General features: G+C 41.0%; 2 protein-coding genes across 6 annotated transcripts in view; one reads left to right on the forward strand and one right to left on the reverse strand.

Moving 5' to 3' along the window:
• The first annotated feature begins 550 nt into the window (after positions 1-550).
• Positions 551-15,355, forward strand: LOC129783052 (elongation factor 2-like). The gene is made up of 5 exons (XM_055792715.1): positions 551-697; positions 11,126-11,340; positions 11,630-11,795; positions 13,366-13,547; positions 15,024-15,355. The coding sequence occupies exons 1-5, from the start codon at positions 551-553 to the stop codon at positions 15,136-15,138; spliced, it is 825 nt and encodes a 274-aa protein (XP_055648690.1). The 3' UTR covers positions 15,139-15,355.
• A 1,191-nt stretch (positions 15,356-16,546) lies between these two features.
• LOC129782549 (E3 SUMO-protein ligase PIAS2-like) overlaps positions 16,547-25,818 on the reverse strand; it is a 39,856-nt gene continuing 30,584 nt past the window's right edge. For 3 of the 5 annotated variants that reach the window (XM_055792604.1, XM_055792600.1, XM_055792601.1), the window contains 2 exons: positions 22,251-22,288; positions 20,054-20,583 (listed from right to left, as the gene is read on the reverse strand). In XM_055792604.1, coding sequence (XP_055648579.1) covers positions 20,398-20,583; positions 22,251-22,288 — 224 coding nt within the window. In that variant the 3' untranslated portion in view covers positions 20,054-20,397. Of the gene's footprint in view, positions 16,910-20,053; positions 20,584-22,250; positions 22,289-25,818 lie in introns of those variants that run through there. The other 2 variants (XM_055792602.1, XM_055792603.1) reach the window with 2 other exon arrangements.

Consider the following 25,818-nt stretch of genomic DNA (forward strand, 5'->3'; position numbering starts at 1 on the left):
AGTTACCTGAACCAATTTAGCTTTGAATCACTGCATTAATGATAATTTAAATTGCCTTTCTATTAGGTGCTCTATCTGACAATGCTTTGTACACACAAGACCGCCTGCAAAAGCCCCGTGGATGATGGGCTGCGTAGAAGCACAAAGCATTACCGTGGATGTCAGTTGGAACAAAATTTTAAAGATGCTCCATTAAATCATCAGAAAGAGTCAGTTCTTGGTGGCACCTCCCCACAACCCTGCCTGCTCCTGTCTCTGACGTTCAGCGGCAGCAGGGGGAGCTGGGTATCAGGGGTGATTTCACAAGGTCGCACAGCAAAACCCATCCTACAGGCTGTCACTCTAGGGAAAAATAAATGCCATTTGGTTCACCTTCTCTCTTATAGGAGGTAAGTTTCACATGGACTAGGGGCGGGCAGCATATTTTTAAGGTATATAGTTGGGTGGGATGAGCAGTGGTCTATCCCTGTTGTTTTCCTGAAAGTACAGGCAGCTTTGCTCATCTTCACATTATCTGCTATAGGCTAGGTGAATCAGGACGCCGGCTAAGATGGCAGTTTGCCACAAGATGCAAAAGGATATTGGAAAAACGCTCACGATGTCTTTGCCTCATTCTGCTGTTCCTCCCTACACATCCACTATCGATCACTCCTGGAGAGAGGACACTGGCCTGGATGGACTTATGGATAGCCTAACTGTAAAAAAACCCATATGTTCAAACCATATTTACTCTTGATGCAGAGCTCCAATAGCAGCATCATTAACCTCCTTCTTGGAGCAACAAATACTCCAGGGAGTTTGGTCTACAAATATTTTGCCAAGACTGTTGTCACGAAGCTGACATCAGTCAGCAGGCAGCTGGAAATACTGCATAAGGCAGCATACATCCAAAAATACTCCAGATGGAAAAGAAACCAGCTGAAAAGTGCAACAACTGCAAACGTCTCTGTACCAAGGACATTTTTTTCTTTTGCTACCAATAACCTGACCAGCAGAAGAAATCCTGCTTAAATAAGCACAGAATTAGTGAAAAAAATGGTCCAAATTGAAAGGATTTAATTGAATGAGATAAATTGCTTAGGGGTATAGCAGCGCAATGACACCCAGGAGCCAAACACCAACCCAAAACCATGAAAGCCCGTGTCTGAACTTACCCTGAAACTTTACAAAGTGATGTAGGGCACAAAGAACAGCCCCTGCCTTATCCATAAGCATTCCCAGTATAGATTTCTATAGCCTTAATGGCACACATTGGATATGCGCTCCTTCACTTCGTACTGCATGGAGCAGCATCATATTAATATCAGTTTTCACCTTTGGTGGTGTGATTTGCATAAAGAAAACCAACCAGTGGTATTTAATTTAGACAATCTTAGTTATGCTTTATGTCTTTGTTATGTGCAACTTGGTGGCTGTTTTCTGGAGAAACTGTATGTAAAGCAGAGAGTGCCATCGATAACATTGCAAAGGTTGCTCAGCATTTCCCCATATTAAATTATATTTTGAATTGCATCCACTTTGCCAAATTTGGAGGCTAATTTTACTTTGCTGAAAATGTCTATCTCATTCCCATGGAGAAATATTTTTGCAAATTTTAAGGAGAATGAGCTCAGACGTTTTGAAGACTGAGATTAATGAGTTGGGGGAAGGGGCAGGATTTTGAGCAAGGCAGAAAGGTTGAATTCTTTCCAGGAAGGCACCACACACTCATCCCATGGGGAAAACTGCCCAGGCTTTACAGTCTGAAAAAATGCTGCTGGCACTTATCAGCAGGGACCTGGTTTAACAGCTAAATTCCCTTAAAAATCTGCCTGTTTTGAGTAAATTCTTGTTTCTCACTCTCAGGCTTGACTTTCCCTCTAGTTGGTACCACCAGCTACTACACACGTAGCTGCAGATGGATTATAATTTACACATACGCCAATTCTACTAGCTCTTATCTTTGGGTCATTCAACACTGCTGCCTAACACCCTCTCAGGTGGCTTTTATTCCTGAAATGCCAAGCACAGGCTAGCCAATATGCCTAAGCAAAAGAGAGGAGAAATTTCCCACTTTGTTTCTTTTTCAAAAGTGGATATAGACTCCAAAGTGTGCTGTCACTTGACATTGCCCCAGATCATTAAGTCTTCAGAGCATGGTGTAAGTGCTGCAGATTTGTACGGGCATAAATCAGAGTACAGTTATATACATAAACAGCTTTAAAATGGGAAGCAACCCGAGTCATTAAAGGAAAAGCATTGCAACTCATCACTGAAGAAGTGCTTTGGCAGTGATATGAGGAGCCTTCCTCCACTGCACTTGGGGTTTGTTGGCTTCCTAGCCTGATCAGCCCCTTCTACACCAGCTTCCTAACACTTCTTAGTAACTATTCAGAGTAAATAAACTTGCATTCCTGTATTCATTTATTCCAGAGCAGTTAAACAACAAAATCACATCTTCTACAATTTGGTATGGCTTAGCTGTAGTAGAGCTACAAACATTAACATCCTCTAAAGACCATCATGTACCTGGTCTGCAATTCATATGTATTTGCTGGCATTAGGAGCAGGAAAAGTTCTGTATAGCAACCCAAGACCAGGTAGAACAGACTGCCAGTTAAAGGTATTCAGCATAGGAAATAAAATTAAAAAAAAACCAACATCAAAAAACAGATTCACTGCACAGTCCTCAAACTGAGTAAGAAGCCAGCTGTCACTTACCAATTATTTCATCTCTCTTTTAAATTGCTGTAGGTGCTAAATCTTTTCTATGTCTTTTTAATTTTCTTTTTTAAAAAAGGAAAAATCTCCCCATGAATATTTATTACAGTTGTCACAAGCTAGACAAGGTAAGCCTGACACTGAAAAGTGGATTCGTTTACACTAACAACAAACAAATAAATTTGCTACTAAATACTGTGAATGAGCTGGCAGCGGCATTCCCGGTTTAGTTTTGTATTTGCACCTCAGCATGATGGGAAGCACATGAGCTTGGACAAATACAATGCTATGGAGGATCAGCACTGTTTGGTCGGCGCTGGACTGTGGAGAAGCAGCTCATACCTGTAGGAAAGGTCTTGGTGACTGCCAAAATACCACCAAGCAATGCCTTGGTGTCCAACCCACGTGCCCGTGATGGAGCCCGCACAAAGAAACTCCTTTGCGGTAGTGCTTTTAAGCTTCTGGCTGAGCTGTAGCTGGTGCAGGATGGCAGGTGGGGATCTGGAGGGTTGTGTGAGCTGGATTTGGAAGCAGGATTTTCTCAAGAGGAGCAGCATTTTGCCATCACCCACCCACCCCCTCCAGCCCTGGCAGGGAGGCATTACCGTGCCTCCCAGACAGGCAGACAGTGATCGCGAAGGATTCAGTCCCTCCCAGACCCAAACACTACTTGGCTAAGCCTCCTTGCCTAAACAAATGCCTCTTTTGGGACACAATTTGGGTGCTGCCACTTTGATGTTCCTCCTGACAAGCCACAGTGAAAATTTGTGTCTGGTTTTCACAGTTACCTTATTGTTGGCCAACGTTAATGTTAAAAACACATGATATTTCATCAGCTTGCCATGTCTTCCCTTTACCGCTCATGACAAAAAGATCTGAAATGTCATGTATTTCACTACCAGCACACAATCACAAAAGAAATAAGAAAAAAAAACCTATTCTAACCAAAGCTGAAATGGTAGTACCATCTTTAGGCAATGCATGATATTTTAGCTTTCTGTCATACACAGGGAAATGTAAACACCTATAAAATGTCATGCATTTGCAGTCATAAGTGAACCCATGTAAACATTTAGTTGAAAGATGCATGAGATTCCATCCTTTTGCCACATTCACCCAGATGCATAATAAATTTGGGGGCAAACTATTTCTTGGTTTTCTTCGTATTTCGGAGACAAGACTACCGATTAAGCAGATCCACAGGCACTCCTACACTCGGACTAGCTTTTTTTCTTGCTGTTCCTCGATGAAGCACTGTAACGTGCTAGACTTTGTTTAGAGATGCAGGAATTTTGCTGATGTTTGGGAAACCCCCTGTGGAAAGCTGTAGTTGCAGTTCTAGCGGTCACCTCCTACGGGACCCGTTTTAAGAGCCCTGAGCTGCAGAAGGTTGGCTTCCCATGCCTTTCATCCTTGCTTACCAACACCTCAGCCATCTGCTCTCTGCAGCAACAGGGACTGTGGATAACTGGCTAGCTGAAAAAAGGTCTCATAGACATAGTCCAGCTGGCTGGACAAAAATGCACATCGCTCTCAGCTTATCTGAAGTAAAGCAAAATACACTGTCTTTGGCTGTCCTTGTTACACAATAACAGGAAGATTTTGGTGGGAAAAGAATGTTGCAGGTGGGAACAGATAACTACAGAAGAGAAACTAGGGGCGGGCTTGGTATTTAGGCAACTAACCAATAATGAGCTTAACTTTTGTAATACGTATGAACTAATTATAACAAGGCATAAAAGGTGACTGTAAGGGACAATAAACGAAGTCTGCTGATCACTCATATTGATGACTGTGTCTTCCCTCCGTCGCGACAACCACAAGTCACCATTTCCTGGGCTCTGGGTTCATTACAGCCGGCAAAGAGAACCCCAGAGTCCCTCTATACGGTGTTCTAAACTGTCAAATTTAGTAGCTGAACTGCTAATAAGGAAGCAAAATGAGTAAGCGTTGGCTACGTCTGCAAAAAGTTGTCATCTTTCACAGACTCGGGGAAGAAGGGAGGGCTTCATACAGCCCCAATGAACTTGTTACTTTAAGGCACAGTTTGGACATCAACATGTTTTGATACAATTTTAAATTCTCAGTCTGCTTCTAGATTTGTTGCTTGGAAGAAATGCTTAAATCAATTCTACTTTCTAGTCCTGAAAAGATTCAAGAATTTTTTTAACTTTCTTACTAATTTCTTTCTGTAAAGATGCAATTTGCCTCCTATATCTGAGAAATACTTCACGGATGTTGGGGTAAAGACAGATGTTGTGACTGTCAATCCCAGTATAATTACTGAGAGGTGATTTCTGTTTTTTGTATTTTCATCTCTACTTCTTTTCCAAATCTACCTTTCACTTAATTCTGTTACAGAGATTTCCCCCCCCAATATTACTTTAAACTGACACTATGAATCATACATTTAATTCTGAACTGAAGTTATTCAGTATATGGAATTAGTAACAATTTACAGAAATGTGTTAAACACTTAGACCTGCACCTTGGTGATAGAAAGTGGGAAGCTGATGAGCTAAAATTATAACAGTAGAGCCATCCTTCCCCTGGAAGTCTTGTGCTGTGCTTGCAAGCCCCAGGCAAATGTCTCAGAAACATCCAGAGTGGAAGAAACTGGATCCCACCCTAAATGTCATATGTTTTTAAAAAATGCTAGTTAAACTTTGTAGCCAGGATTGACTGGGTGATTTTAATTTTAAATTTGTTCATACCTTAATGCCACCTTGCTGACAGGATTGGGACCACGGGGCTAGTTACTGCTTTCCTTTCTTGCTGGGGGAATGTGTTTCTTTTCTCAAGCAACATAAACCCATGTGCTTTCATTTTGGATTTCTTTTAAATGTTACAGTTAGACATTTTGGACATTTGCCCTGCTTTGGAGTTTGCCACATTTTTGGTACAGTTCTGCACTGCACAGTATACAGCTGCCTACACCTTGGAAAAATGACATACTTCTCATAATAAAAATTATGAGTTAATTATGGTACAAGAGAATATATAAAATGCACACAGATTGCATTTACCCTTTGACGTAGAAGGCTCGGACACAAGTTATACGACCAATGTGATCAAGTTAGTGCCACTTTATTAAGGGATACACAGCAATGTATACACTAGCACAAAGCACACACATTGCTTCTAGATTGCTAATAGGCTAAAGCTGCTTGTCTATTCACTCTCCTGCACTATGATTGGTCCCAGCGTGGTATCCATGCTCCTCGCCTACATTCTGTTTTGACATTCTATTTTCTTATTTTTCAGTCCAACTCCTTTATCTCTTTCCCACGTACAGTTCTTTAATAGTCCAACTCTCTTATCTCTCTGCCAGTACACAGTTTCTTTGTCTCTCTTGGCCTTGCATATGTCCTTCACAACAGCTGCCGCTTGTTACAGCTTCGGCCTGCTCGGCCTGCTATTACAACAAAGTTACTTGGTCTGCATTGCTCATAATATGTCTGTTGTCTTCCAGCCACTCCACATTTACTAGTTCTTATTGTCTATCTCCATCTACTGGCCAGAGTAGAGATCTGTGATGAAACATTGGGTGCATTTAGAGATGGGACTACTCCCTTTATAGTAGGGGTCCTCAAACTTTTTAAACAGGGGGCTGGTTCACTGTCCCTCAGACACTGTCGGGGGCCGGACTATAGTTTGGAAAAAAATGAACGAATTCCTATGCACACTGCACATATTTTATTTGTAGTAGTGCACAAAAAACAGGAAAAAGAATGCAATATTTAAAATGAAGAACAATTGTAATCAACAAAACCAAATAATATTTCAGTGTGAACTATGGGCCTGCTTTTGGCTAATGAGATGGTCAATGTTAGGTTCCATATTTGTCACTGCCAGTTGTAGCAAGTGATGCAAGTGTTCATCAGTTAGTCTGGATCTGACTGGAGATTTCAGATGTTTGATGATGATGATGATGATGATGATGATGATGATGAGGAGGAGGAGGAGGAGGAGGAGGAGCCGTAGTTTGAGGACCCCTGATTTAAATGTTTCTATATGTTTTGCCCACCTACGTGTTGAGTGAATTCCAGTGTAAGATTTGGGTTTAAATCCCAAACATTAGTGTTTGTAAGGGTAAGAGATAAAAGCATTTCTTCCAATAGGACCAGGAAGAGGCTATTAATGTGTGAAAATATGTATTACATGGCTGCACTGCACTAATCTTAAGGAAGAATGGTCTGACCTGAATCAGATCAGCATTTTCTCAGGAAAATCATCTCTTAGAAACACTTACAGGATGGGTTGTTTTGTTTTTAGTTTATTTTTTCCCTTAGCAAGCCTGTCCTGTAGTTTTAATTCATTGCAGTTCTGGTAATGTGTTTCACCTGTTTTAAGTCTCTGTTCTAGTGAATCAGAATTTACCAGCCTGTTTCTGTGTTAAACAGATGCTTGTACATCTTCGTGTTTCTTGATAATTAATGCTATTGGAACTCCTTCCTTTTGTGGCTTTTTTAAAAATTCTTATAATCTTTCATTGTGTAAGTAGTATTGTTTACTGAAATGGACGTTCTAGTTACCTATGTCAGCTTCAATAAGTGTTTTCATTTTTCTTTCATTTTAGAATAAATATTTCTGAACTGAAGCTGTGTAATGGCTCATTACAATAAGAATTGGAATATCTTTTAGAGAAAGAGGTGCCCTGCAGAAGGGGTAGGCAAGTCTACTGTGGAGGCATTACTGATAGCCAGGGATAAGCCATGCTGCAGTATAGGCTACCCAAATGATGTAATGCGGTAGTTAAAAGGAGCAAGGTCATTTTCTGTCTGTAGTGGCAATGAAACTTGAGGCTTTTGGCAAAAGTGATGTTCTGTTTGTAATAAAGCAGTGATGTTTCTCCCTTCTGCAAATACTGCTTTAATCTCCTTCATTTTTTGCTTGCAGCTGCACATAGAAGAACTTAATCCTTCTGCAGCAAGCATTTCATGGCAAGATAACTGATCTGGTTGCTGTCTGTCAGCAGCAAAACAGAAACTCTGTAACAGTTCTTCAATGAAAAACATTTAAAATTAAAATTGTCATTAATTTTTAATCTGGTTTTGTGTTTTCAGTTGTATTTATGACAAAAAAAAAGCTATTCTAGTGCCTCTCTCTCTTATAGAACAGCACATATGGTAAATTCCTTTTTGGCATTTGTGTAAATGAAGTGGTAAATAGAATGCTTGAAGTGGATAGCATTTATTAATACATAATCCTGAAGTTCCTGCCAGAAGGTCTGGTAAGACATTAATATTAATGCTTGAATTGAGACCTTGATCTTTTCTAATATACTATAGTTTATTAACAAGCTCATTAGCAGAAACTTAAGAATGGTTTACCCAGTTATATTAACAAGAACAGCTGCTATGATATAACAACGTGAATTAAAAATGAGCTAGCAGTGTTAAGCTCTTAAAAATACTCGTTTAGGCCAACGGATGAACCAAACAATAGTGAGGAATGCCACTTAACTGAATTTAGCTCTCAGTATTAATTTCCTGCAGGCTGAAAGCTTCATGTCCATATGTATTATATTGTTGTAAGCCTGGCAAAAAGTGCTGATGCAGTAATATGTAAGACACAGGTCCTTCAGTTTCTGGGAAGGGATGCAGTCTTGTAGCTCAGCAAAAGGGTGGAAAGTTTGAAATAATAATATGTTCATGTTGTTGACATTGGCTTGCCATGAGACTGATCAGCAGAAGCTTTGAGGTCACTTGTGGAGGCCTGCTGCTTTACCTCCTTGACGGTGATGACTTCTTTTGAGCTATAGTACTGGAGAGCTGTGGGTCCCACAGTTCACCTATTCCCTTAAACTCGGGTGTGGATTTTCCTTTGTCTTACCCCCCACCTCCCACCCTGCTTGACCCTGCTCTTCTCTCACGGTGCTGCTTCTCTCTTCTTTCCTTCACCATGACTCAATAATTCTTTTCCACCTCAAACCCAAGTTGCTCCAGCTCCACCACAAAGTAATAGCAATATATTAACAACTTTTTGAAACACCAAGGAAATAAACCCATAAAACTAACATTTTTACATCCATGTCTTGTGTAATGGTCAGTGTATCTGTTTTCATTCTACTTTTGTTAACAGTGGAACATAATTATTCCAGCTGGAGAGCAAGGTTCCATTTTTAGACACAAATCAAGGTTTTTACAACTCCAGTATGATCCTTTCTCAGATTATATGAATGGTTCCAACAGTCCATAGGAGAATATCCAGTTCAATGCATGAACTTTACATTTAGAATTAACATAAGTGAACATGTGTAGGAGGCCGGTATGCTTAAAATATGAGGAAGAAATAAACCGTTATGGTCACCTCTGCTCTTTGCCCCAAAAGAAAACTACAATGTAACCTGTGTATATAAATGTACTGGAAACTTGGAAACAATGGGATAAATACAGGTTTCAGTTCAAAAATTATATCTGGGCTAGTTAAATATTTATCAGAAGTAAATTTCACTTGTTCCATTAAGAAAGTGTATAATTAGCAAATACAAAGAGCACGTAGGTACATGTCTCAACATTTAAGTATATATTTACATTATTAAATAACTGTATTATATATTTTATATATATATATAATAAATAACAGTTCTAGCAATAGACTTAATTCTCACTAAGAGTACTGATTTATTTTTTTTTTAGCACAGCACAATGTTTTAAAACCAGAGAAAATTATAAAAGAAAAGTAGTGGTGCTGTTTAAGTGGAAAAGAAAGAGCAGAAAGAAATATTTCAAGATCTTAGAAGTAGTGTGTAAATTTTGTTGGGAGTGAGACTTTGGATGCCAGGACACCCTGGAACATTCTAGAAAAGAATAACCTAACAGAACAATCTCAGTGTCTTCATTTTGAGGTGGATCACTGACAAAGCCATAAGTATACTCTGAAAATTTTCTTGTTTGTACTAAATCGGGGGGGGGAAGGGTTGGTTGGTTGTTTTCTCTATTGCAGACTTTGAGGTAGGAAAGAAACGATAAATGTAGGGGAGAGTGGGGAAATACTACATTTTAGGGGGAAGAGGCCAGGCTGCTGCTTAGTTTGGATATTTCTCATCTCTAAAAAGAACTTGGCTATTTTAATTAGAAGTATTCCTTTTTTAATAAAAACCATTTTCTTGAGAAAATGTATAATGAAAAAGTTGAACTGAAGATCCAAAGTTAGCATGAGAAAATGCAGTAATAACATATATATCAGAAGTGTATCTGTTCATGTAAAAAAATTGTCTCCTACGTATAATTTTTGAGCTGGGCTGGGTTGGTTTATTTGTAATTAATATCTTATCCTGGCAAGAAGACAGGTTCCCTGTGTTTAGATGCACTCATTAAGTCCCAGACTGTATTAGAAACCTTGGTTGGTGTAGCAACAGAAAGGCATGTTTCATTATTTCTGTGTCATTTACAACTCAATCACAGGTGAGGAGCCTATTTAAGTGTTTCTTACAGTATATTTTTCTTCACTTGAGCAACTAGTATAAACTACTGATGTGGTATGTGACTTTTGTCTTTGTTTAATGTTCCCCATCATTTTTTCCTCCCTATTCTGTCATTTCCATGTCCCTATGAAGCACTTCATGCATTAAAGGGATTTGCAAGAATAACCACATTAACTGCACTCCTGTGACCTACAGGTGACTCTCATTACAGAATGAGACAGGCCAAGATTAGTAAGATCTCATCTTCCTTTGCTAAGTTGTCATGTGTTTAACAGATAATTACCAGGGCTTCTGAGGGTCAAGATTTTTTTCCTGCAAATTGAAGGAGAGGAATTGTTCTTAGCAAGAGATAGAAGAATTATGGAAATAAGAAAAGTTTCTTTCTGCGATATCATTTGCAAGAGGGGCTCTAAAAATTTTGTGTTTGGCTAATGAAAGTCTTTAAAGATGTTTTTGACTGAGCAGGACCACCAGTTTCTAGAGCTGGCGTATTGGCTACAAAAGGAGAAAACCCAGCCTCTTCTTGAAAGAGTGGCTCACCTGAAAAACCCTGGGAGATGGAGAGCAGCTGTGGGAGGAAGACTTGGCAAAGCAAAGGGCAGTGGTGCGAAGAGAGAAGGTTTTGTGCAGGAGCTCTGATGTGTTTTGTGTGTTTGGTGCAGTTGTGTGCACCAACACTCCTGTAGCATTTGGCAGGGATGAGCTGTTCTGTCTCTGCAGGTGGATTCTTTGTTTTTGTGGTAGTTGACATTTTTTGGATAAGAAATCTGAGCTGTATTTTAAGTTATGCCTCCACTCTTGTCCTTACAAAAACATCCCAAAAATGTGAACAACTGTTTGTAATACTAAGCTTAAAAGTATGAACAACTTCATTTCTTCTTTAGATTGTGAATTAAATAACAAACAGTAAAAGTTTAAAATTTCACATAGACATTTGTGTACTTTAAAAGGAAACAATAGCTGTTTATTTTTATTTTTTTTCACTCCCCCATCCAGGTGAATTTCACAGTAGACCAGATCCAAGTGATCACGGACAAGAAGTCCAGTATTAGGAATATGTCTGTGATTGCTCATGTTGATCAAGGCAAATCAACCTTGACAGACTCCTTGGTCTGTAAAGCAGGCATCATTGCTTCAGCCAGAGCTGGAGAAACACGATTCACAGACACACGGAAAGATGAGCAAGAAAGATGTATCACCAGCAAGTCTACGTAAGAATTTGTATCTTTTTCTTTCTTTTCCTTTTTAATCTTAAGACAGAAAAATGGTTTCCTCAAAGCCTTATGTCTTGTCAGATCTTTTTTTTAAGTTGACATGTGAATCAAGCTGTGCATCAGAACAGAATTTCACAGTCTTCCGAGTGCAATCTGGGCAATATTGGAATATAGCTTTTAAGTGATATCTAGCAATCGTTCCTACCTGCTTCTCACTATGGAGAAAGATAGTTTCAGAAAGATTTTTAGTAGTAATCTTTGTTTTTATTGGATTGCTTACAGACTAATACATCAAACCAGTACTGATGATGAACAAAATGGATCGTGCTTGGCTGGAATTCCAGCTGGAGGCTGAGGAACTTTACCAGACTTTTCAACGTATTGTGGAAAATGTCAATGTCACCATTTCCACCTACGGGGAGGGTGAAACTGGACCAGTGGGTAGTATTATGGTAAAGAAAACTTTAAAACTTTGATGTGGTTGAAATCATATTTTGGAGAATACCAGCCTTGATATGAAAGAGTTGCATACATTGGCAGTTCAGATCTCTAGCCAGCCTGAAGGAGTTGTTCTTCAGCCCCCTTCCACCCCCACTGTTTCATACTTTTGGGGATATTATTTCAGACCAACCAACTGGGGAGCAAAAGCAACTAGGAAAGAGGAGAGAATTCACAAAGCAGATCATCCTCTAGTGATACTTTCTCACTAACAAAATGTGTAACCTCAAGGCAGTTGCTCAGTGTCATTCATACATCAGATGTCAGATGTTTCCCTGGGGCAAACTGCTGAAGAGAAGCTATGGTTTGAAAATTAAGGCAAAGGACCAGAAACCAGAAGATTAGCTTTCTGTGCCTGACTTTGCTGCTTATGTCACTTACGTGACAAGAAACATGGCCTTTCTGCTATTCCTGACTGATAAGACATTTAATTTGCTCTTTTCTGATCTGAAGATGGAGGTCTTTCTTATTCTACCAGTATTTATATCATAATATGCTGGGTATCTCTGGAAAGATGGTTTGAAACTAGACAGATTAATAGTATTTCCTATATTGCAGCTGAGGATTGCAAAATAAAAAACCAAAGCCAACTGCAAGTCTTCTCTGGTTGTCCAGCTATTAAAGCAGGGGTCCTCAAACTTTTTAACCAGGGGGCCGGCGCGCGGATGAAGTGGCAGGCAGTCATCTGCGGCTGCTTGGTTTCGCCCCCCAACCCCCGGCGGGGGGTGTGTGGGTGTGTGGGGTGTGTGGGTGTGTGGTGTGTGTCTGTAAATACCGGGGACCGGATTGAGGACCCTGGGGGGCCGTATCCAGCCCGTGGGCCGTAGTTTGAGGACCCCTGTATTAGAGTAAGGAATTGTCAGAATCAGGCTGCTTCAGATATTATTTTTTCCACCAAATAGCTACAAGACAGACCTTCTCACCAGAGTTTTCAGACCCGGTTCCCTTTGTTTAAATGTGATCGTCCTGTACTAGCTTGTTTTATGTCTAAAATTTTTTCAGACCCGGTTCCCTTTGTTTAAATGTGATCGTCCTGTACTAGCTTGTTTTATGTCTAAAATTGACTGCAGCTTAATCTGGTTACTAGAACAAAAGACTGTTGGCTAGGATTGTATTCTGATTCTTGTATTCCATGAACCTCAGCCATTCCTAAGACAGACCAGTTTTATGTGTGTGCCAGGAATGTGCCACCTATATTTTAACTTTCAGAGAAAATTCACTAACAATTCAATTAGTATTCTTTACAAAGTCATAATCCTCCAAATCCTACTTAGCACTTCACAAATATATTCCTGAAGTTTTTTATTTTAGCCTTTGTAATAACTATTTACGCTGTGTGGGAAAAAGTAAGGTTCTTGCTTCAAAGTAATATTCAATAGACCCATTTTAGGGGAAATATTTCCTTGTTCTATGTTTCAGAAAGTAGTTGGCATGTTTACTGATCCTTTCTGTCATTGAAAGCTCTTTGTACATTTCAAATCAGTGTTTTGTGAAATGCATTCACTTTTTTCCCCCCTTTTAAAGACTGACCCAGTTATCAGTACTGTTGGGTTTGGCTCCGGTCTGCATGGCTGGGCATTTACTCTGAAGCAGTTTGCAGAGATGTGTGTAACCAAATTTGTCGCCAAAGGTGAAAAAGCACAACTGCCTCCAGCTGAGTGTTCAAAGAAAGTGAAAGATATAATGGAAAAACTCTGGGGTGATAAGTAGCACAGTCTCCACAACCATCTCCTAAATTGTTAGCCTCAGTTTGTAACTCATCTCCCATTTTGGCTTCCTCTGAATTTTAGTGTTGCTTCCCCTTCCTGTCTGCCGGATAACTAACAGCACAGTATGTCGTGAACACTAGCAATTAATTTATTACTTTACCCAAAATTGGCTACAGTGAGTTTCCTTTATCGCTCCCTACAATTCCCTGAAAGGAGGTTGTGGCAAGGTGGGGGTTGGTCTCTTCTCCCAAGGAACAAGCAACAGGACAAGAGGAAACAGCCTCAAGTTGTGCCGAGGTGGTTTAAATTTGGCATCAGGAAAAATGGCTTCACCGAAAGGGTGGTCAAGCACTGGAACAGGCTGCCTGGGGAAGTGGGGGAGTCACCATCCCTGGAGGGATTTAAAAGATGTGTAGATGTGGTGCTCAGGGCTGTAGTTTAGTGGTGGGCTTGGCAGTGCTGGGTTAACGGTTGGACTCAATGATCTTAAAGGTCTTTTGCAACCTAAACGATTCTATGATTCTATGAATGAATGTAGATACATGCTTAGAAACCACAGTGACACTCTAAGAATATCAGTGATGCATACCAGTGTGTGTGGAGTTTGTGCTTCTGTAAAACTAAGCTTCCATAGGCAGCTTAAAAAGCTAGAGACATGAGTTTATAACCCTTACAACGAAAATATGTATGTATCAGAGAAAGGCAAATTGCTTGTAGTGCAGATATGCTGTACATGCCTTCTGTGGTGAGTTCTGATAACCTGCTCCGTAAGAGCAGGGATTCACTCTCAGAGCTTCAGAACATAAATGTTTTTATTGAACTGTGTGGGTAAAATTAGTACACAACACAAGATTATGGACCAAATCCAGTCTTTTGATACCAATGAGTATTTCTGTTAATTTAATGTATCTTAAATTGTATCTCATAAATGACAGCGTTCATTTCCTATTAGATGTGTACACAACTTGCCGTTAACCAAATGTTTTATACGTGTGTGAAAGCTCAATACATTTGCTTCTCTTCTGATGCCTTATGGTAAATTGACCTACCTTAACTCATTTAGCTCATAGGGTACTCCAAGATTTATCTTGTATGGTATTTAAATTATTTTAGCAAGGTTTCAAAAGACAGTTATAGATAACAGGGTGTATTAAGAGAATTCTTGGCAACAGGTTTGCTTACAGTCCCTAGTTCTCTGTAAAAGCCTAAAAATGCACGTCAAAGTCAGTGTTTTTAAGAGTAGTAAAAAACCTCAAAAACATAAGCAGACAAGAAGCCATCCTTTGCCTCCCCAAACATCTAACAGTTATTGCTACATTCAAATAAGGATTAGCCACTCCTGCTATTTTAATCTCTGCTTAAATGTGAAACTTTACAAAGTTTTCTTTTAAAAATAACTGAGTGGAAATTTGCAGGAAAAGTGGGTACTCCTCAAGTTCAAACTGGATGAGTAAAAATAAACATAATCTTTAGATATTTTGATCCAGCAACTGGAAAATTCAGCAAATCTGCCACTAGCCCAGATGGAAAGAAGTTGCCAAGGACATTTTGCCAGCTAGTTCTGGACCCTGTCTTTAAGAGAAGGTAATATTTTGTCTTGATTTGATTGCAAGGGCGTATAAAGGACAATTTTTTTGGTTCAGCAGGTTAGCTCTTAGGAAGGCTATCCCTCTTATAAAGTAGGGCCGTACTTTCTGTAGAGACTAGAAAAATCCTGCAGTATAAGATGGACGGACCACTTGGTGGATAAGGAATTGGCTGGATGGTTGCACTCAGAGTTGTGGTCAATGGCTTGATGTCCAAGTGGAGACCAGTGGTGAGTGGCATTCCTCAGGGGTCCATACTGGGACCAGAACTGTTTAACATCTTTGTTGGCGACGTGGACAGTGGGATCGAGTGCACCCTCACCAAGTTTGCCGACAACACCAAGCTGTGTGGTGCAGTCAACACACTGGAGGGAAGGGATGCCATCCAGAGGGACCTTGACAGGTGAGCCCATGTGAACCTCATGAAGTTCCACAAGGCCAAGCACAAGGTCCTGCACATGGGTCGGGGCAACCCCAAGCACAAATACAGCTGGTCAGAGAATGGATTGAGAGCAGCCCTGAGGAGATGGACTTCAGGGTGTTGGTGGACGAGAAGTTCAACATGTCCTGGCAAAGTGCACTTGCAGCCCAGAAAGCCAACTGGGTATCCTGGGCTGCATCAAAGACAGTGTGGCCAGCAGGTCAAGGGAGGGGATTCTCCCCCTCTGCTCCACTCTGGTGAGACCCCCCTGCAGTGCTGCATCCAGCTCTGGGGCCCCAAAAGATGAAGGTCATGGACCTGTTGCAGTGGGTCCAGAGGAGGTCACAAATATGATCAGAGGCTGGAGCACCTCTGCTGTGAGAGGCTGAAGGAGCTGGGGTTGTTCAGCCTGGAGAAGAGAAGGCTCTGGGGAGACCTTGCAGCACCTTCCAGTGCCTAAAGGAGCTGACAGGAAAGCTGGAGAGGGGCTTTGTACCAGGGCCTGTAGCAACAGGACGAGGGGGAATGGCTTTAAGCTGGAAGAGGGGAGATTTAGATTGGATATTAGGAAGAAATTCTTTACAGGTTGTCCAGAGCAGCTGTGGGTGCCCCATCCCTGGCAGTGCCCAAGGCCAGGCTGGATGGGGCTTGGAGCCACCTGGGCTGGTGGAAGGTGTCCCTGTTCATGGTAGGGGGGTGGAACTGGGTGGGCTTTGAAGGTCCCTTCCATCTCAATCAATTATGTGATTCTATGAAGAACAATGTGCAAAAGGTGGGACAAAAGTAGAAGGTAGCAAATCTGAATGGCCTGTTCACTAAAATAACATATTCTACATATTGTTAAAGATTTGTGTGTCTTTTGTGAACCTATTCTGACAGGATTTTGGAATTTCCTTTAGAATTTAGAAGCATTTTATATAATTTGTGAATCGAGCTGTATGATCCTTGTGAATAGTTTCTCAAACAAAAGCCCAGAACAGAGAAACCAGTGGGTTTTTATTGCCAGTTTACTTGGTCACATGAGATCCTCCTGCCATTCTTCAGAGCTAGCTTCATTTTTCCCTGCTTGAAAGAACCACCTGCAAAGTAGCAGTTTCCTAACAGCACTGTGCCTGAATTCTGGGAGAGTGTTTTTAGGGTTTTGTCTGTGCAAGAATCCACAATGAGTCAGTTTTATTTTTGCCTGTCCCTGGCTCATGCCTTTTTATTTTTTTTTTCCTTCCCACTAGGTTTTACTGCTGACTTGAGATCCAGCACTGGTGGCCAGGCTTTTCTGCAGTGCATCTTTGATCACTGGCAGATTTTGCCTGGAGATCCTCCCGATGCAAATTCTCATCCTTGGCAAGTTGTGGCTAAAACACATAAACATAAAGGTTTGAAGGAGGGTATTCCACCTCTGGATAACTTCCTAGATAAATTATAATTACTTCTGTTTTACATTGCATGATTTACTGCCCAGTTTTGTCCTCATACCATTTCCTCACAAAACCAGGAAGGAAATGGCAAGTTTTTAGAGCGTCACACTGAATATACACACACAGCATTAACATGTTGTGATGATGGCATAATCACCTACTAAAAACAGAAATAAAAATGACATGCTCTTTTGACTTATGGGATTGTTGTTGCCTATATCTCATCTGTGGTCTAAAACACATTAAAAAAATAAAAATCAGTTGCCTAAGACTAATGGTGTTTTTTACAGGTTTCCTGATCCAAATTTGTTGTTGCTCTTGCAGAAATTCTTGTTGTACTGTCAGGTTTTGTCCTCTCAGCCAGAAGATGCATTCTTTCATTTCCAAACTTGAATCCTCTGCACTCTTGAAGACTGAAAGCAAGAGGCCAGTGGTTACAGGTAAGCCTTCTAGCATCCAACACCTAGGTTTAAGGGCAGATACAGAAAATCCTCACTAAGAAATGCTAGAATTCTTGCTGCTGGACAGGTGCAGAACGCCCTGGGGCTGGCTCGCTAGGCAGCAAAGCCCTGCCTACATGGCTCACAATTGTTTCAGACAGCTTTATCTGACCTGGAAGTATAAAAACCAGAAGCAAGCTCAGGCTAGTAGTCATCAGGTATAGCCTTTCTGTAACAGGTATTTTAGCAGCTTGCTCACTTCCAGAAAATACAGAAGTAGTAAATGGATGGGTAGGGGAAAAAGAAATGGGCTAACTCTTGCAGTGTGACTTGTTGCATGCTGGCTACCAGCACAGCAGAGGGCCTCTGTATTAGTCTCATAAGCTTTACTTTCCTTCTGCAGTTGGTTTGAGGGTATCTTTGATACAGTCTGCTTCAAAGCAGTAACCAGATACTTCCACAGTGGAAACAGAGGTGAGTCATCATCTAACTTTTTCTTCAGCATTTCTCTCGTGTTAGAAACTCTTGAACAGACATTCCAATGCATTTCAGAACTTGAAGAAAAAAACAACCCAACCAAAAACCTCATCTAGCCATAATGGACAGGTTTGCTTAGAGCAAAGTCAATTCGTTGTTGTCTTGTGGAAGAAGGTGTATCAAATGGGTGACAGGACTGCACCGCAGTACTCCAACCCCTTGATACACATCATCCACAAGCTCAAGTGAATTAAAAGATTTAGATATCACACAAGCCTCAATTATGCCCCTGTGTGTACAGCAGTACTGGAGGGAAACTGCATTGTTCACCTGACCACCTGCCTCACACCACAGCCTAGCTCTCCCCCAAGGTACTTGAGCTATCCCCCCCCTTAAGTACCATTTGACAGTGCTGTCGCAAGGCTAAAGGTTTAAAGCTAAATGCTGCAAAGCACCTGCCCAAAATAGCTGGGGAGCACAGCCCTACATCTGACCTAATAACTAACAAAATAGGGCACAATACAGCTGGAATTTCATTAATTTTATAGTACTGTGAACAGTTTAGAGCAAGTGTTCTAAAAATAGCACTCCTAACACATGGATACGTGAGATGTTTACACCCCTTCAGCCATTTCAGTAGTTGCCTGAGTCACACCTCACCTTGACATTAAGAGCACAAACAGTACTTCAGCAAGAGATACCATTTTTAAACGCTATTTGGTATGACTCCAGAACCTCTCTCCACACTCTCTTTATAGTTCAAGTCACTGTGCAATTGTGATGCAGAAAGCACTGATCTGCTGCAGGCCATTAGGAAAAAAAACTTGAGTAGCATGGCTTTATTGGAAATAAATCATACTAAAATGGATTTTTAAAACCTGTTAAGGATCAAACAGCTAAGGAAAGGAGAGGAAAGACTGGAAACAGTATTAAGACCAACATGTGAAGACTGTTGTGAAAGACCATACAAAAAAGCCCATGAGGAACAGTAATGCAGCATTAAAGGTGGGAGTACAGGGCAGACAAGAGTTATGATACAGGTATTTGACTGAAGGATAAGAAATGTTGATACAGGATGTAACAGTAACAGAAGGCAAAAAACACCAGACATCCAACTACAGGCATAAGAGAAAAGTTAACAAAAAGTGAAAGCTGGTAACTAGGGAAGGGATAATCTCAAACACAGTTAATGGAAACACAACACTTGGAAAAGCTGCTATGTCAACAGGTATAGGCAATGCCATTATGCCAGCTCCATGGAAACAACTTTATTTTCCTGATCTATAACCTCTTCCACATGCAGTACAGCTGAGGCTATCCTTGGAGGTATGTGGGAAGATGCTGTATACACACAACAAAGTATCAGATTGATTAAAACAGGAGGAAATTATTCCCATTAAATTAGAAAAGCCATGATTAGGAGGCCATGAAACATGGGACAAAGCATCATTAAGCTCTAAACACACAACTCCATTTAGGTGGGGAACACTGTGCAGCTACAGCTTTCCTCTTCCAAAAAGAGAAGCCTCCCCAGGGCAGGTCAGAGCACAGTATTCCCAAGCAGAAGCTGTGAGCAAGTGACAGAAGCCATGAGCAGGAAATCCTAAGGAACAATCCTGCACTGGAGAAAGGAACTCCTATTCCAGCTCCTTTCAGCTGCCAGAGAAAGAACATGCTTCACTTCAGCACCTGATGATGGGTGGCAGCTTCCAAGAGGACCACCCTAAATTTGAATTTGACAGGTTTTTTTTAATCACCTCTTAAAGTTACCAAACCAGAGATTCTACTATAGCTCAAGTGTGTAGTTTGGAGTTTTTGTCCTAATTCTGACATGACAGCACAAATATTATGTAATGTAGGGTTTGTATAGAGTTTGTCCCCTCCCCAGCCCAAAGAACATTAAGCAGCCCTTACAGCTTAGGATCTTGTTACATTTGTGAAAAGAATAAAATCAGAAAGGGGAAAAAAATAATCCCATTTACAGAGGCTTCCCCTAGATCCCCTGGTAAGGTGGAAACGGGGAACAAGAGACATGTGACAAGTCATAGCCATTTCACAAAAACTTCATTTAAGACAGTGAAGCTATTACAGGCCCCAGTAAAAGTACTAAAAATTCACCAATGCATACACACCTGCACCTTTAGAACAACAACAACAGCCTGGACAGAGTGGTTAATTGCCTTTATTAAAGGGAGTTTTTACATTATTGCCATGTTTTACAACTAAATTTAAACCCGTTCGTGGAATCCACCCAGTAACAAAAAGACTATTTCCCTAGAACAAGCTGAAAGCATAAAAGCATGTTCTGAAGGGGCCTTTCCTATCCAGGCATTTAATGAGCAAGGGAGAAAATCTATCACTTTTCCTAGTGTAGATGAATTCACGCCATTTTCCAGAAGGCAAATCCTTTCAATAAATACCAGAATTAACTTCAGAGATGCTGAAGTTCCAGAGATGCAAACAGCAGCTTTGTGCAATTTCTCCCGGTGTCCCATGCTGCCCCTTGTTTCAGTCCAGTGAGATGATGTCATCGGGAGCGCTGCCTCCGCTGCTGGTTATCACTCCTGCCTCGCTCCTGCTGGAGGAGCTAACATGCATGCTGCTCTCGTGGTGACTGGTTGATGTGATGATGCTGCCAGGTGTGCTGCTTGTTAAGGTTGAGGTGAGACTATCCAAAAACATAGGAGGACAGTACTGCTTGAAACAAACAATGAAGATTGAAGAGACTAACTGCACAAGAGAAATGTATGCTCTGAAGATGCATCTTCCCTACAACAAGCACAAAACAGTACTAGCAGAACTTTGTTAAAACATGCAGAACAAAAACCAGAGTTCTGCAAACCAGCAAGCAAGCAGAAATGGTAGCCACAAGCCCTTCTCCCTCATCATTCCCCCCCCCCCCCCTTTTTTATTTTGGTTCTTACTAACTGGTTAGCTTGAGCATTTACTAGTGCATTAAAAAAAACACTATCATGTCCACATAAAAAACCCAAAGCTATCTGGAGAATATTCACTGCCCATAGCTACTGGGCACAACTGCATGTTTCAGGCTCCTTTCATCATGAAAGGCAGCAAAAAGCATTCTGCTACTTCAGTGGAGGTTAGAATAATTTCATCCCCTCAAATGGCAGCAGCTGTACTAATCAGTATTTGCACCACATCTACCTGCAAGGGTACAGGCAGGTCTCTACACATTTTAGTAGTAATAAATGAGCCCTGATCAAGAAAAAATTAAGTTGCTTTAAGTTTCCTCAAGTGGAAAACAAGCCTTCTCAAAGCAGAGCTGAACATTCTAAGCATTTAGAAACAGGACAAGGCTGCCACATGTGTCAGAGGAGGATAATGTAAGGCACTCATCCGCACACACACCGCTCAGCACACCTTGCACTCTTACCCTGCGGATTCCAGTCTCGGGCATATGTTTGGAACTGAGCCTGAACCGTTTGAACTGTCCAAAGTGGACACTTCCCAGCAGCATACCTGCTTCCAGTCTCCCACATCAACAAACTTCTGTTAGTCCCACTTTTGGCAGTTCAGATCTCAAGGTCAGGCACAGAGTATTGCAAGATGCAGTAAGTGGAAAGAAAAGGAGGAAGTTCATCCTTGACTTTCTGGTGCCTTAAAAGCAAACTCTACTGCAGAGCCCTATTCCTGTTGTCTTCTAGTGACAAAGACGAAACAGAGGGTCTGCTTCAGATCCTCTTGTCTTAGGGAGCTGGTACTCCCCCACGCTTCAGCCCTAGACTATCTGTGTAAGAATCTGATCACGGTAAGAATTGTTCTCCCTAACTGCATAGAGTTTAAGTTTCCAGGGAAGGAAAAGCACCACCTAGTTAGTTTTGACCTACACAATTTCCATGTAATCCAAAGCTGATGGGATTTAAGTGTTACACGGAGAGACTTATTATAGAAGTGTTCAGTCATGTGCCCATCAAATTAGTGAAAGTGTTTCCTTTTAAACACTCACCTACCAATATCAAAACCAATGAAACAATCACTGCAGTATAGTTACAGAGCTTAATCTAACCTACAGACACACAGCATGAACTAAGAGTGTGAGGTAACGTGGTGGGTGTATTCATGTTAGTGCTGCACAACTATCTGCTTCAGAAAGGCAAACTATTGATGAAGAGTGGGTCTCCATGCCTGGCTATCACAGTAAGGCTAAGCCAAACCCTCCCTTAATGCACCCTTCATTGCCACTTCTCACTGGGAAAATGGGATTTTCCTGCTCTGCAGTCAGATCTAAACAAGTGAACTGCAAACATGGCACAGATGACGGCACCCTAGTAGATACTCTAACAGTACATCACAAAAACCAGAGTTGGCAATTTTAACTCCCCAGCAATTCAGAAACATACCTGTGATTCAACTGGGATTAGAGAAAGAAAATCTGGACCTAGAAAGAAGAGAAGGATAATAAATTGATGAGCTGTTTTTATTCATAGACAACAAGTTTAAGGAATTTTTGTGGTCGTAGAAGAGATTTTGTAATTGTTACAGTTTCTAAATGGACTATACCACTGTGACACCACTCTCAACGACTACTTCAGGCAGCAGCAAAATGAGTTTAGTACAAGTGGCTCTTTTTTTAAGAATGAGAATGACAATGATTTATTATTCACTGGATATTGCAGGGTGGTTCAGTGTGGTTGCCTAGATGGAGGTTGCCATTTGGAACTGTTGGTTCATAATGCAAGTTTCACTGCATGTTGTACCTGACTTGGCCAAACTGGGACATGAAGAGTATCATCACATAAAAGATGCTGGAATGAAGTCACAACATGCACAAGTCCAAAAACAAGCAGCAGGTCTCTTCCTCCACCCACAGGCAGCCAATAAAGAAACATTCCTAATATTGTCCCCATTTTGTGTCTAGACAAATAAAAGGAATGAAGAGGAAACTACAAGTAGTTCAAGGTATATCCTCTAAGAGCAGTGACAACTAGCATCCATCTTCTGCACCAATAGTGTGTAAGCATTTAGGGCAAGATTGTTAAAAATGGTTTCTAAATATTGGCCTTGTGTTTGCTATGTCAACAGAAAGAAATGGTAAGCTTACTCTCTCCCTCTCCCCTCACCTCCAGCTGTTCTGGCTAGTGGCATCTCTTCTCCATTAGAGAAAAATTTTGAAGGAGATTTAAGCTCAGCTGCTTTTGCAGAATTGACAGCTGCTTTCGTTCTTGCACATTCTAGAACTTTGGTTGATAGAGATGGATGGCAGTTCTAGACTTCCATTCCCTCAGCTCACCCAATTTGGGAAGAAAACGGATTCCTTAACAAGGAAGAAGTGGAGGAAGGGAGCAGTAAGGGGACCAAAACAGAAAACCAAGGAGAATTATATCCATCCCATTGCCAAACTAATGCTGAAAGAAGAGTAAAAAGCCCAGAGATGTTGCAGGGAAGAAATGGAGACAGGCAATGGAGGGGGGAAGAGAGAAGTACAGGAGGCCAACATGACACTTGTCACCACATGTGGTTAACTGGCTAGCTGAAAAGGGTCACAGACATAGTCCAGCTGGCTGGACAAAAATGCACATCGCTCTCAGCTTATCTGAAATAAAGCAAAAATACACTGTCCTTGGCTGTTCTTGTTACACAATAACAGGAAGATTTTGGTGGGAAAAGAATGTTGCTGGTGGGAACAGATAACTACAGAAGAGAAACTAGGGGCGGGCTTGGTATTTAGGCAACTAACCAATAATGAGCTTAACTTTTGTAATATGTATGAGCTAATTATAACAAGGCATAAAAGGTGACTGTAAGGGACAATAAACGAAGTCTGCTGATCACTCATATTGAGCGACTGTGTCTTCCCTCCGTCACAACAAATGGCGCCTGAACAGGGACCCTAGAGAGGGCTGAACCTGCGAGCCACGGTTCGACGGAGATTCGGGTACCGGTCCTGAAAGCAGCACAGGAGGCGGAAGGGCACAGTCCCCGCGCCCGGGAGCACCTACAGAGGGTCCCGCCGGCCACGTGTCGCCGAAGTCTCGCAAAGGCTGCAACAGCGCTGACAAAGGTATGGGGAGACAAGCGACGTACGATTCGCTCATATGCTTTTTAGAAAAGCGGAGCGTTCAAGACAGATTGTAAAAAAGAATTCCTCGGGTTATTAGCGTATAGGATAGCGTCCAGGACCGCAGCGGCGAGCGGCTGCGCGCAGCCCGGCAGGCCCCTTCCCGGCCGCGGTTTCTCTCCAAGGCGGCACGCCCCCGCCTCCGATCGGCGCCATGGCGATGCAAGCGGCCAAGCGAGCTAACATCTGGCTGCCCCCAGAGGTCAATCGGGTCCTTTATATTCGGAACCTGCCGTATGAAATCACAGCGGAGGAAATGTATGATATTTTTGGGAAATACGGACCTATTCGACAAATCAGAGTTGGAAACACTCCTGAAACAAGAGGAACAGCTTAAGCTTCTCAAGGAAAAATACGGACTTGATTACAAACCCACAAAAAAAGTGCTTCAGATGTCCCCTACAAGAAATGGGTTTCTGCCTTGAACTAGCAAACATCTCTGTTTAAAAAGAAGCCTTTTTGCCTTGATGGAGATAATTTATTCTGTATTCATGCAGTATTCTGAATGTGGAAATTGGTTGGGACTAGGAGGCTGGCTTAAAGGCATTTTGCAAATGGGATTATTGTTTTTGATCATTATTGTAATAATAGTTTTTTGATCAAAACCAGCCAACACTATTTGTAAGCATTAGGCATATCTGAAGAGAATGCCTTTATTTGAATCAGCAGTTAAGGTGTAGTTTAGTCTGAGGCTGTGGTTTTATCTGCTTCTGGTGAATTTTTGAAGTGATGAAATCAGAGATACAAGGTATACTAAGAGTTATGAGGTAATAAGGTAATAATCTAAGTAAGGGTGCTGTCTTTTATATCTACAAGTGCAACATGCTTTTACGTAGCAGAGAAACTTTGACAATAATGTTGCTTGAGCGAGATGTGCATGTGACAACTTGGGAAAAGGGATATCACAACTGGAGTGCAACAGTGTTTCTATGTCTGGCAGAGTGAAATCTTTCAAGACCTGAGTTTAGACAGTCTAAAATAAATTGTTAGTATTCAGAAAACCCATCTTAAGCCTCTTTTGCTTACATAGTGTTATGGAAGTCAACTGCTATTGTAGAGAATTAATGATTTTTTAATACATATTAACAAATACTACTATTTTAACTTGAGGCAGTTGAGTGAGAAATACTCACGTGTAGCATTTGAGGGAATGTCAGCATAAATCGCACTTACAGTAAGACTGCATTTTTAATTACTGTACTCGTTAAGATTCGATGATGCCATAAGGCTAAGGCCTTTTATCACAGATTGGTTCTGAACTAAAAGGTGCGTGCACATGTAGATATGCACATTTGTGTTATTTTCCTTAATTGGCTACAAAATAATATAATCAGGTTGGGGACTAGATCTTGGGAATTTGTCTATTATACTTCTGTTTGTTAAGGAACGTGCATAACATACAGCACCCATGTAGGCTTGGCTTGTGGCATAGTTGTCAAATTTAGCATAGACATTCAGACAGATAAGCAACGTACTCTTCTTGTGTGTATCACCTACAAGCCATTATGGCTTAGTGTGTAAATCTGTATGTAACTATTGAAAAATCCACTTATGAATGTATATAGCTTAGAACTAACTTCTTCCCTTTGTTAATTCTTTGATATCAATGAGGTATTCTTCAGAAATTGTATGGACTGGTTGGTTGCATAAGGGCAGTTGTCATTTGGACAGAAAATTGTTAATGGTCAGGGATTTTCCACTAAAATATTTGCAAATATTCCTAGTCAAACATCAGTTTGGTTTCTTTTTGGGTTTTGAGCTTGCATTAGTCCATGTTCAGAACTTTAAAATTACCTTTGAATGTTTCTAAACTTTTTATATCACTGGAACAGAAAGAGCATCTAAATTAA

Source organism: Falco peregrinus, chromosome W (assembly GCF_023634155.1).
Source record: "Falco peregrinus isolate bFalPer1 chromosome W, bFalPer1.pri, whole genome shotgun sequence".
In the NCBI taxonomy this organism is placed as follows: domain Eukaryota; kingdom Metazoa; phylum Chordata; class Aves; order Falconiformes; family Falconidae; genus Falco; species Falco peregrinus.